At 39.0% G+C, this 12,915-nt stretch overlaps 1 protein-coding gene across 1 annotated transcript in view; it reads left to right on the plus strand.

The window, feature by feature from the left end:
* PUDP (pseudouridine 5'-phosphatase) overlaps positions 1-12,915 on the plus strand; it is a 244,630-nt gene that overhangs the window by 113,971 nt on the left and 117,744 nt on the right. Inside the window, exon 3 of the mRNA XM_075850769.1 lies at positions 1,124-1,353. Coding sequence (XP_075706884.1) covers positions 1,124-1,353 — 230 coding nt within the window. The remainder of the gene's footprint in view (positions 1-1,123; positions 1,354-12,915) is intronic.

Consider the following 12,915-nt stretch of genomic DNA (forward strand, 5'->3'; position numbering starts at 1 on the left):
TGGATTTTTTTGATTTATTCTGATCAGATAACATATTATCGTAACTTGCTCATTTGGATCGATTGCAATTTTGTAAATTTAACGTTTTTATGTATATTAAATGAAGATAATTACATTATAATGACTGGTTCTATAATATGTGGAATCATAGCATTCAGGTATGAACCCACTAGTGGGTCCTCTCATGGGCTTAGGCTCAGACATAAGAACAAAAGAGAGCAGGCACCATCCAGCTCTATGGGCGGTGAATCACACAGTTGCTCAGAATACTGGTGGAACCTAGAAGCAATGCTTAAAAAAAGAAGCAAAAAATCCAGAAACACCATGGAATCACAATCTTCAATTTTCATTTTAATATACAAAAGCAGAAGACATCCTCCAAATACAGAATGTAGCCGACATGTTTCAGGTTACTCTTACCGTTACTCATAGCTTAGTCACCGGCTTAGATATAAGAATGAGAACCTGCCATAACAGGGACCATAAGGTCAACCATTTGACATTTTGGTTAAGATCACTTGTTGCTGGGGTCTATAATTTTTTTGATTATTTCACATATAGCCAGTTAGCCATCTTTGGCGATCTTTCCAATGTGTGAAATAATAATTGCAGAGTTTACGATGAAATGAAAAGGAGACTTGCAAGTGCTCTGAACAGATGGAGCATGTGCTCCTCCCAAAGCCGATGCTAGATGTATATATGTTGTAATACAGAAGTAATTTCAAATATAAAACTTAGTGATCAAAGTTGGACTGTAACATTTTAATAAAAGACGTTTACTTGAATTGCATTTATGGTATATGAGTGACCTTCTGCAGTAGGAATCTGGCACATAGCTTTAGAACTAGAACGGTTAATCTACTTAGTAGATGTACTAAACAGTAACAATGTACGGTATTTGCGCTCTGCATCTCCTGGACATCGCTGTACTGCCAGTCAGTCTTGTTTATGCGATTTCATTGTTTTGCACATTCATTTCAGATAATAACCGTGAACTCCAAAACTTTATTTTCACAGAAACTGTCACATATTATTATTATTTGCTATCAATGATAGTATGGACAAGCTTTATCATGTAATCTTTGCATTTCTCATTTATTTTCTCTCTCTTTCTCTGTCACAGGGGTTGAAAAGTTAATCTACCATCTGAATAAGCACAACATCCCAATGGCTGTTGCCACCAGCTCAGCCAGAGTGACATTTGAAATGAAAACAAGTAGGCACAAAGAATTCTTCAATTTATTCCAACATATTGTGCTTGGAGATGACCCAGATGTGAAAAATGGCAAACCTCAGCCTGATGCTTTTCTTGTATGTGCAAAGAGGTTTAACCCCCCTCCGAGCTCCAGCAAGGTAAGTGTGAAAATATATATTACTGCCGCGGCTTTGTAGTACTACGTTTCAAAATCACACAATCTTAAAGTAGTTAAGTTTCAACCTTATTTCTTTTGCTTTGCAGGGAAAGGGGTTCAATGGGTTGTAGGTTATTTTATGTCTTTTTTTTAAAATACAGAAAACTGAACTTAAATATTTCCCTTCCCAAATTATTCCAAGTCACTTAGATGACAACTTAAATATCGAGTTGCCTTTAATGCTATACTAATTTTAATTTTCTTCCTACCTATAACTAAAAGTATGTTGTATCAAGTGCATTTAGAATACGGTAAAACCTTAATCGCTGAATCTTATGTGACTTCACGTTTTTGGTCTTGCCAGAAACAGTTAATATTTATACGTAAAATTAACGGACCACTTTTCGTAGTATATAAATTGTTGTATTGCTTTAAGGTGCACTATATTTCTAAGGCACTCATTATCTTATGCTTAGAACCTGGAAACCTGCTGATTTGTGTCAGTCGTACCACTCCATCTCACTGCTAAATGGGCATGCAAAGGTTATTCCCATAAGTCGAGCTGTCAGGTTGCCTAAAACCATTATACTTTTTTAAAGGAAATTGAGAAAAAGTTTCTGCAGTAGGAATTATGAAGTTTTTGCCTTATAGGTGTTTTTGGAGTTTGATGGGAATGATGTCTGTTTTCCCAGCTTAGTGCATTACTTTGATGTTATATCTTGCATACTGTACACATTCTGTAAGAAATAAAGTCTAGTTTAGAGAATATATTACAGTAGACTGTAGCTTAAACTTAAATGTTGCATTTGTTAAAAGCGTCTCATGTTTTAGGATTTCTCTACTCCCTACTAATTGTTTGAGATTTTGAAACTTGTTCTTTTAGATAATTTTTAATTGAAACTCCACCTTTGGGAGTGATATTTTGTGATATACAGTACTATATGGTGCTATTGGCAATTCTTAATTTTCAATAATAACATCAAAGACCATAAATGAATCTGCAAGGCATGCTGTAATGACGGGGTAAGGAGACAGACAGGTGTGCCCTAATCTACCCGCCACTCAGTCCCTGCCTACTTGCACGACCCTTCCTAGGCGACTGCGTACAACTGGGCGACGGTCCCTACGCTCAATACGTGCACGAGAGACAAACCGACAAGGGCACACAGAAGCTAAGGGAAATGGGGCAGTTGTACACGGCAACACCGTGAGCAACCAGAGTAGTGAACGAGCCGAGTCAAACCAGGAGTGTACGAGGTACCAAACACAGAGCAGGAGCGTAGTCAGTAAAGCCAGGGTCAAAATGAAGCTGAGGTCAATAGTAATAGCTGGAACAGCAGAGCCAGGAAACAAGAGAGAATCACAGGCAAAAACAAGAAGCAAATGAAGGTATACATTGACCGAGGGCGTGAGCTAGAACCGTCTGGCCAGGCTGTGATAGGTTCTCCCACTCCTCAGCCTACCAGCCTGAGTGGTAGCAGATCGAGTCACTATCAGACCTAGGAGCAGGTGCAGACTGATTAACCACGGGCGTCGACACAGAAGCTGTGTCTGGCAGATCCTTTACACATGCATAGGGAACTTGAAATCTGTCACGTTGGGTTTGTGGACCCACTGGGCCGTTCCGCCTTGGCGGTAAGGCAGCTGGCCAACCGGGTGCAGGTCACAGTCTATAGTTCATATAGGGTACCTGTGGCAGCTCGGACAGTAGCAAGGCAGGCTCGGCTGGGACTAGGCAGCAGGCAGACATCAGGTGTGGTGTAGCAGGACAGGCGTGGTATGCAGCACAGCATGACTACAGCTCAGCACGGCTCTTGACCAGGATAGCACGGGATACAGGATACAAGTACGGGAAACATTGGGAACTGGAAGACACTAGGCGACCATTTGCATAGACAAACTTAGGGTATGACAACAATGCTCAGGCATGGGAGGAAGGGGCTGGGCCCCTCTTATAGTCCAGGGTGCTCATGGGCTAATTAAACATAAAAATCTGGTACGCGTGCTGCCCCTTTAAGAGCGGGCACGCGCGTGCACCCTACGGGACCCGGCTAAGGTGAGCAGAAGTGAGCGCTGGCGTCTCCTAACTAAGAGACTGGGGCCAGCGCTCGCAGAACCATGGCTGCTGCCGTCATGAGGTGAGTGAGCCTGACGGCCCACGGCCATGAACATAACAGAATCCTTTTCAGCTCTGCAGATCATGAGAGCTCTATAGTAGCTAAAGGAATAGTTTTAAAAAATATATATGAGTGTCTTATAACATCAGTAGAATGAATATTCCCTATGCAGATTTCTGGGTGGGTCATGATAGAGCTGCTTGGGAGAAATTGGCTGTGTGAAGGAATAGTGGCTTTAAAATGAATGTCCGACTACAAACAACGTTTTTATCTTTTTTTTATTTCAATCTAAAGTCCAAAATTGTGTGCTGCTTTATTTCTTAACAGATCTTTATAGCAATTAGAATTCAGTTTTTTCTGATCTACAGTTCCAAATCCCCTGCAAAAATATAGCGATAAATGCTAAAATTCTAGCTGCCGACAGCCACCACTTGGGGGAGCTTACTGTATACTGTTTTTACAATGGAATTAATTATAAAATAGTATACAGTAAACCCCAGTAAAGTTGTGGGCGCAGAAACCTGACATTCATCATTGAATTATATGTCTATATAGAGGATTTGGAGCTCTGTATCAGAAATATGGAGCTCCAACCACTATAAAGATATTATAAGAAATGAATCCGCACAGAATGTTGAACCTAAAAATGACATGGCGTTAATAGGTGGGCGGTCACTGCATTGTAAGTCAAACTTTGGGGGTTTTAGAAAGTCTTTACTCTTGTCAAAGCTGAATTTTCAGTTTTTGCCTACAGTTAAAGGGGTTATCTGGGTTTCTAAAATTGATGGCCTAACCTTAGGATAGATAATCAATATTAGATTGGTGGGGGTCCAACTCTCAGCACCCTCGCCGAACAACTGTTTGAAGGTGGCGCGGCCCTGTTTACATGGTTCTCCTCCTCGTTCATACTTACATGCACCCTTATATTTGAAGCAGCCATGCAAGGTATTTCACCACTGTCCAATTAAATAGGCTCTGGACAGGCTGAATTCAGACGTGGCAGACCTTTTTTTTGTATTACATGCAAATTCACTGCAAATGTCACCCTATTCATTGAAGCAAATCCATAACATGCTCCTACTTCTGAGCAACATTTTTCACTATTTTGTAGAAGGGTTTTTAAAAAAATACCTACACCTGTATTGTACTGTGAACCTCTTGAACATGTAAAAATATTGATAAAAATAAAAAGACTCGAAACAAAACACTGAAAGCAGCTCTAATAATAACAGTACTTTCTATTCTTTCAGTACTTTGTTTGTACTTTCTTTTGACCTGAATTATTATAATGCACTTCAAAAATTAGTCATAGCAGTACTGAAATATGAATATTTGTCCAAACAGGGTTCAGGTAAGGCTATTGGACATTGTGTCTGAGTTATATGTTTAACGTATATACCAGTAAAAGCTTTTAGCGTATGCACTTGGCATATCCATAGTGCTCCATTTATACTACTCTATGCCTAGTGGCATAGTTACATCATTTTACCCTATTGATCCAGAGGAAGGTAGGAAATCCTCAAGGTTTAAACCAATCTGCAATCAAAAAGAAGCATTTCCTTCCTGATCCCAAGTTGCAATCAGACTGAATCACAATTTAAAACAAGAATTCTATACATTTACATAGGTAGGCTTTGATATTATTTTGTTATAATAAATTATTATTATCGAAGACTTTTTATCATCTACTGTCCCTGCTGTGACCAGCTCCTGCGGTAGGCTATTCCATAGATTCACAGTAAGGAAGGCTTGTCGCCTCTGCAGATTGGACCTTTTTTTTTCTCCTGACGGAGGGAGTGCCCCCTTGACTTTTGAGGGGATTTTATATGGAACAGTTTTTCACCAAATATGTGGTACAGGACATTTATATACTTAGACAAGTTAATTATTTCTCGTCCCCTCCTTAAATGCCTCTTTACAAGATAGATCTGTCTGTGCATAGGGAGAAAAGTGTCAATCGGCGTCTGTAGGACGTGGGAAGTGGGAATATATGAATATCATTGTACTCAAGTTGTGCATCGCTTCAGGCACACCACAAGTTTTAAATCTAAATTCTCCTAAACTACAGCAAATGCATGTCTGGATCTTCTTTTATACTGCCCTCAGACAGGGCAGCATACATTTATGACAGAGTCTCTTTTATTCTTTTAACTTTTTCTCATAAATAAGAACCTCCATGCCCCTTATTAGTTTGGTAGCTCTTCATTGTATTTTTTCCAACTCCCAGGCATCCTTTCTATGAACTGGTGTGCAGTACTGGACTACATATTCTAGATGAGGCCAGACTAATGCTTTGTAAAGCGGTAATATTATGTCCCTGTCATGCCTCTTTTGATACGCGACAATATCTTGCTGGACTTAGAAGCAGCTGATTGACATTGCATGCTGTTGTTTAGTCTGTGATCTACCAGTACACCAAGATCCTTCTCAACAAGGGACTCTCCCATTTTAACTCCCCCCTAGGACATATGTTGCATGCAGATTGCTAGTACCCAGATGCACAACTTTTTACATTTCTTCACATTGAATCTTATTTGCCGAGTGGATGCCCGAACACTCAATATGTGCAAGTCGACTTGTAATCTTTCATAGACTGTACTATTCTACATATCTTGTCATCTGCAAATATAGAAACAGTGCTATTAATCCCTTTTTATATATCATTGATAAACAAGTTAAATAATAGCGGTCCCAGCACTGAACTTTGATGTACACCACTTATAACCAGAGACTATTCAGAGTAGGAATCCTTGATCACAACTCTCTATATACGAACCTTCAAACTATACTTTCTAAACGTTTAGACCTTAATTTACCCATTAGATGTCTATGAGGAACTATATTACTTGTATGGGCCATTTATATATTTATATAAATTAATCATCCCCCCCCAAGGGCCTTTTCACATCAGCGTTCCTTTCCGCTGAGCAGCTCCGTCGGAGGTTTCCATCGGTTTAACCCCTCAATGGAAAGGCAAACTGAAACCTTCGCTTCTGTTTCCCTCACCATTGAACTCAATGGTGATGGACACCTAGCTAATGGTTTCCGTTTGTCACCATTGTGACAGGGTTCCGTACTTTTTGACTGAATCAATAGTCAATAGTCAAAGCGACGGATCCCTGTCACAACGGTGACAAATGGAAACCATTAGCTAGGTTTCTGTGACCATTGAGTTCAATGGTGAGGGGAACGGAAGCTAAGGTTTCAGTTTGCCTTTATGTTGAGGGGTTAACCTGATGGAAACCTCCAACGGAACCCCTCAACGGAAAGGAGCGCTGATGTGAACACAGCCTTTGTTGTCTCTTTTCAAGGCCAAATAGGTTTATTTATTTTAATCTTTCCTCATAACTTAGACTCTCGATTCCCCTTATTAGTTTAGTTGCTCTTCTTTGTATTTTTTCCAACTCCAGAGCATCCTTTCTATGAACTGGAGCCCAGAACTGAACTGCATATTCTAGATGAGTCCGCACCAACTCTTTGTAAAGTGGCGATATTATTTCCCTGTCCCGCGTGTCCATGCCTCTTTTAATACACGACAATATCTTGCTGGCCTTAGAAGCAGCTGATTGACATTGCATGCTGTTATTTAGTTTATGATCTACAAGTACACCCAGATCCTTTTCAACAAGTGACTCTCCCAGTGTAGCTCCCCCTAGAACATATGATGCATGCAGATTGTTGGTACCCAGATGCATAACTTTACATTTATCTACATTAAACCTCATTTGCTAAGTGGATGTCCAAAAACTCAGTGTGTCCAAATCGGCTTGTAATTTATGAACATCTTCCATAGACTAAACATTAATACATAGCTTGGTGTCATCTGCAAAAATAGAAACCGTGCTATTAACCTCTTAACGCCGAAGGACGGATATATCCGTCCTCTGCAGCTGCTAGTTCGCGCAGGAGGACGGATATATCCGTTCGGTGATGGCGCGGGTACTGAGACTGTACCCACGCGATCAGCGGCAGGAGCACGGCTGTTATACACAGCCTGGCTCCTGCTGCAACTGCCGGAATCGAAGCGCGCTCCTATTCCGGCAGTTTAACCCATTAAATGCCGCTGTCAATAGTGACAGCGGCATCTAATGTGTTTGACAGAGGGAGGGAGCTCCCTCTGTCACCCCATCGGCGCCCCCGCAAAAATCGCGAGTCGTCGTCGGGTTTCCATGGCAGCGGGGGTCTAACAAAGACCCCCAGGTCTGCCTTCAGCATCTGCCTGTTAGGCGATGTCGGAGGCATGACCTAACAGGTTGCCTGTCAGTTTTACACTGACAGGCAATAATGCATTGGTATACTAAGTATACCAAAGCATTATATATGCGATCAACAGATCGCATAGTGAAGTCCCCTGGTGGGACTAAAAAAAAAAATGTCAATCAGTTAAATAAAGTTGGTGAAAAAAAAAATTATTATTACAGTGAAAATCAAATAAAACTACTTTTTTTGCCCGAAAAGTGGTTTTATTTAGTAAAAGTGTCAAAACAAATCACACATACACATATATGGTATCGCCGCGATTGTAACAACTTGAACAATAAAATGAACACATTAATTAAACTGCCGGATGAACGGCGTCCAGAAAAACCGCAAAAAACAACGGCAAAATTCTGTCTTTTCTCCCATTCCCCCCATAAAAAAATTAAAGAAAAATTTATCTATAAGTCCTATGTACTCCAAAATAGTACTAATGAAAACTACACATTGGCCCGCAAAAATCAATCCCCCATACGGCCACATTGACGGAAAAATAAAAACGTTCCGGCTCTTGGAATGCGGCGATGCAAAAACAAGTAATTTTTTTCTAAAAGGCTTTTTATTGTGCAAACGTAGGAAAACATATAAAACCTTTACATATTTGATATCCCCGTAATCGTGCCGACCCATAGAATAAAGTGAACATGTTATTTATGCTGCATAGTAAACGGCGTAAATTTGTAACGTGAAAATCAATGCTGGAATAGCTGCTTATTTTCAATACTCTCCTAAAATAAAGTTAATAAAAGTTAATCAATATATTATAAGCATCTAAAAATGGTACAATTACAAAATACATCTCGTCCCGCAAAAAACAAGCCCTTATACGGCTATGTCGACGGAATAAAAAAAAAGTTATGATTCTTGGAATGCGACCGTGAAAAAACAAAAAATAATCCTTGGTCATTAACGTGCAAAATGGCCCGGTCATTAAGGGGTTAATCCCATTCTCTATATCATTCATAAATAAGATGAATAATAGTGGTTCCAGCACTGAACCCTGGGGTACAGCACTTATAACCGGGGACCATTCAGAGTAGGAATCATTAACCACAACTCTCTGGATACGGTCCTTGAGCCAATTTTCAATCCAATTATAAACTATACTATCTAAACCTATAGTCCTTAATTTACCCATTACTTGGGGAAGACCTAGAACCCTTTTTGAAAATGGGCACGACAATTGTCCTGTGCAAGTACCTTGGCACTATACCAATACAAGAGAATCTCTCAATATTACAAACCAGCGAACAGAAATAAATGAACTGAGTTATTTACAAACTCTTTGGTGTAATTCATCTGGTCCCAGAGTCTTGTTCACATATACTTTATTAAACTTTGCTTGGACCATATCTACATTCAGCCAATTAAGTATGTTAATTGATGTATTATCAGTACTGGCATCGGCTACATCAGCTGCTCTTTTTACTGTTGTATATACAGAGAAAAATAATACATTTAGTAACTCTGCCTTCTCTTGATCCCGAGTGACCAACTCCATATTACCACTATTTGGTTGTCTTACGTGTTCTGGCCTTGTATTTTTTGCATTTACTACAATAACTTTTTGGGATATCTTTTACTTTCTTTGGTCACCTGCCTTTCAGTTTGTATTTTAGCCAATTTTATTTTATTTTTCCATATTTTGACAGATTTTATTAGGCTCAAATCTTCTGTCGGAGGTATATGTTGGAAGTGCATACTTTAGATGGAAGGCTCGAAGGCACAGAGCCTAAGGCTAGATTGCCACATACAAAAATAAAACCTGGGAAATTGTTTATAAAATATTTCATTTTTATATTTTTTATCCTGTTTACATTCAAGTGGTAAGAAAACCTTTTAAATATGGCATTGTCACACATGAGACCTCAAAAATGTAATATAGAAACATTTTGGCAAAATAAAACTATAATTGCAGTAACTTAATTCTGCTAAAACCTCTAAAGCTAGGGTACTTAACTGGCAGATTGTGGTCCGATTCTGGCCAGCTGTACGAACCCCTGCAGTCCAGAACAGTAGAAGAACAGTGTTCCTCCAGTGAGGGTGTCCATACATGTGCTTCACCAGTACTTGCCGAGAAACTGACGCAATTCGCTGTAAATCACATGCAGTTACTGCAGCTCTACTGCATCGTGTATGGGCACCCTTACGACATCTTTACTGTTGATGGTCAGCTAGGGCCTTCACCTGACATATTCAGGTAAGTGGAGCTATAAGCCCTGCTTTAGAATATGTTCATGTGCACTGAAAAGCCTTAAAATTAATGTTTTTATATTTTTTCCTTTTTAGGACCAGAATGATGTGCTGATTAATTTCATAATGTATGTATATAGATAGAGCGCTCCAAATACCATGTTTCTGGTCACACGGCCATTGAGTTAAATGATAAAATTTTGTCTACCTGTAGTCACCTCGAGATTCACCGCATTTGTGGAAGCAGGGGATTTGGAGCTCTATATCTGAACATCAGAGCTCCCATGTTCTATAAAGTTATATAACAAATTTAATCAGAATAGAATTTTCAGCCTATTTAGTGTGAAAAATATTTTGGTGTTCAAGGGTGGACACTTACTTTAATGGAAAGTCGTTGGTCACTGAAATTAGTTAGAGACTGTAAACTCTAAATTGTGACCACACAAATAGATATAATTATCTATCGTAATATATACACTTCTTAGTTGGGATTGAACATTTTTAAAAAAGATTTGGATTTTATATTTAGTTCAATCAGTATTAGAATTAACTTTCTTTGTTATAAACCCCTATGCGGTATTTTTAGAATGAAAAGAAACCCGGTTTTCCATGTGCGCTCAATGCTGGAATCAATTTAAGCTACTTTATTGCCAAGACTACAGGACCGTCATTCTGTGGAGATTCAGGGAGAAATATAGGCCAGATTATATGTCAATGTCAAGATACAACTTTTTAGAAATACTTCTAACTTGTGTAACTATTCCACAGAGCCAACTATCCCTGTGTGAATATTAAAGGGTCTACGTTATACAAGAAATGATAAAATATCACCTTGGGAATATCTTCCTTTCTTATTAAATAAAGTACACGCTCTCAAATGTGTCAAAGGAAGAAATCTGTGAAAATACATAACAAAATACTTAGACTATTGTAGGAACCATTATATCAGTTAAAGACATTTTGTTTCATACCTGCCACAAAAATGTATAAAAAAAAAAGGACACTAAGCGAGGAAATAAAGGTACACATTTGATAGTCATTTACAGGCTCTGTCTCTAAACAGGTGGTTGTTTTTTTATGTTACATTCCAGCACCTTGTACCGCCGAGAAGATTATTAAGTATTACATACATATTTATAATACAATAGAAAACATTATTCTGCTAAAACATAAAATTAAAACATTTAAATCACATCTTCCTGAGGTATAATAAAAAAATAAAAAAAATACATTAGTACCAAAATACTTGCCACATATCACGTTGTTGAATCTGTGACATGTTGATGTTGGGATCGGTGGATGTTGCTCTGGTAAACTTAGCATGTCCATGTAGTACATGGTTGCCCATTCATTGGAATGAGTGCATGTGACATTACATTGTGTGGCAGCCCGCAAAAGGGGCCATTGTGACGCCGAGGTCACAGTTATCAGCTGATTAGCGGATTGGCTTTTTTAAAATAATAAATAAAAAAGGGTTGTCTATTTCATTTTTTTAATTGTGGAACTTAGAGCCTGGCTGATGTAATGCGATGACAATAACCACTTCATTACCGGAGGGTTTACGCCCTTTATTATCGAGCCTATTTTGGCGGAATTTTTTTCATTTTTGCATTCAGAGAGCCATACTTTTTTTTATTTTCTCATCGACGTAGACGTATGTAGGCTTGCTTTTGCATGGCAAGTTATATTTTTCAATGGCACCAATTTAGGGTGCATATAACTTATTGATTAACTTTTATTAACTTTTTTGGGGTAATAGAAAAAAAACAGCAATTACACCATTGTTTTTTGTTTTTTTTAATTTACGCCGTTCATTTTGCGGCATAGATAACATGTTGCCTGTAGTCTATGTGCTGGTACGATTATAGTGATACCAATTAGTTGAAAAATGTCGAGAACCAGAATGAGTCATATTTTTTAATATAACCATTTCCAAGTATTCAAAAATTATTAATTAACTATGTATGTTTTTTTGGGTGTGGGGAATGGAATTAAAATCAATTTTGCCACCGTTTTTTGTGGGTTCTTTTACGACGTTCATTGTGGTGTTTAAATCACGTGTTTAATGTTTTTTATACGGGTGGTTACAATTGGGATACCATATATGTGTATTTTTTTTCTTTACCACCTATGGTAAAAATATTAATTTTATGGGAAAAAAATGGTTTTGTCCCACTAGGAGACTTCACAATGCGATCTACTGATCGCTTTCATAATGCTTTGGTACCCTCAGTATGCTAAAGCATTATTGCCTGTTAGTGATAAAGGCCCTTTTACACAGGCCAAACATCAGGCAAACAAGTGTTCATATAAATGCTCGTTCTCAATCATTGCCCTGTGTAAACAGGAAAGCGATAAGGCGATGAACAAGCAAACACTCATTCATCGGAGGATCTGCTCATTTATGCAGCAAATAAAATGGTCGTTAGTCGGCAGCAAATTTCCCAGTGTAAAAAGGGACGTGTACTGACATGCTGGAAGTGTATGGGGACGAACGATCGTAGTAATGTGTAGTCATGTAAAAGGATCTTAAGGCACGGCATAATAGGCATATAGCTATAGCAAGCCAGCAGGCCGGGGGACATTTGTTAGGCCCCCGGCTGCCTTTACAACCAATTGGCACCCCGCAATCCCATCGTAGAGTGACAGAGGATGCCCCCTTCCTCTGTCAAACCCCATAGATGCTGTGGTCGATATTGACCATGGCATCCTGGGGGTTAATGGAGTGGCAGTACTTCCCTGTGACTGCTGCTGTTTAGCAACAGCACTGTCACAGAGATATGCAGCGCCACTCGGCACTGGCAGATAGTCAATGCAACCAACGTTTAAATATGATGGCTCACACTTAATTTGTATCGCTGCAATGTATGTAGTCATTCTGTGGTAGGCAAATGGTTAACTACACCTGTTTTTCACCTGTAAAGGTTTGAGGTATCGGTACTCTTTTATAGATATTCAGGTTCTCACCGGACATATACATTGTGTGGTCAGTATAT

This window comes from Rhinoderma darwinii, chromosome 2 (genome assembly GCF_050947455.1).
Source record: "Rhinoderma darwinii isolate aRhiDar2 chromosome 2, aRhiDar2.hap1, whole genome shotgun sequence".
Classification (NCBI taxonomy): Eukaryota; Metazoa; Chordata; class Amphibia; order Anura; family Rhinodermatidae; genus Rhinoderma; species Rhinoderma darwinii.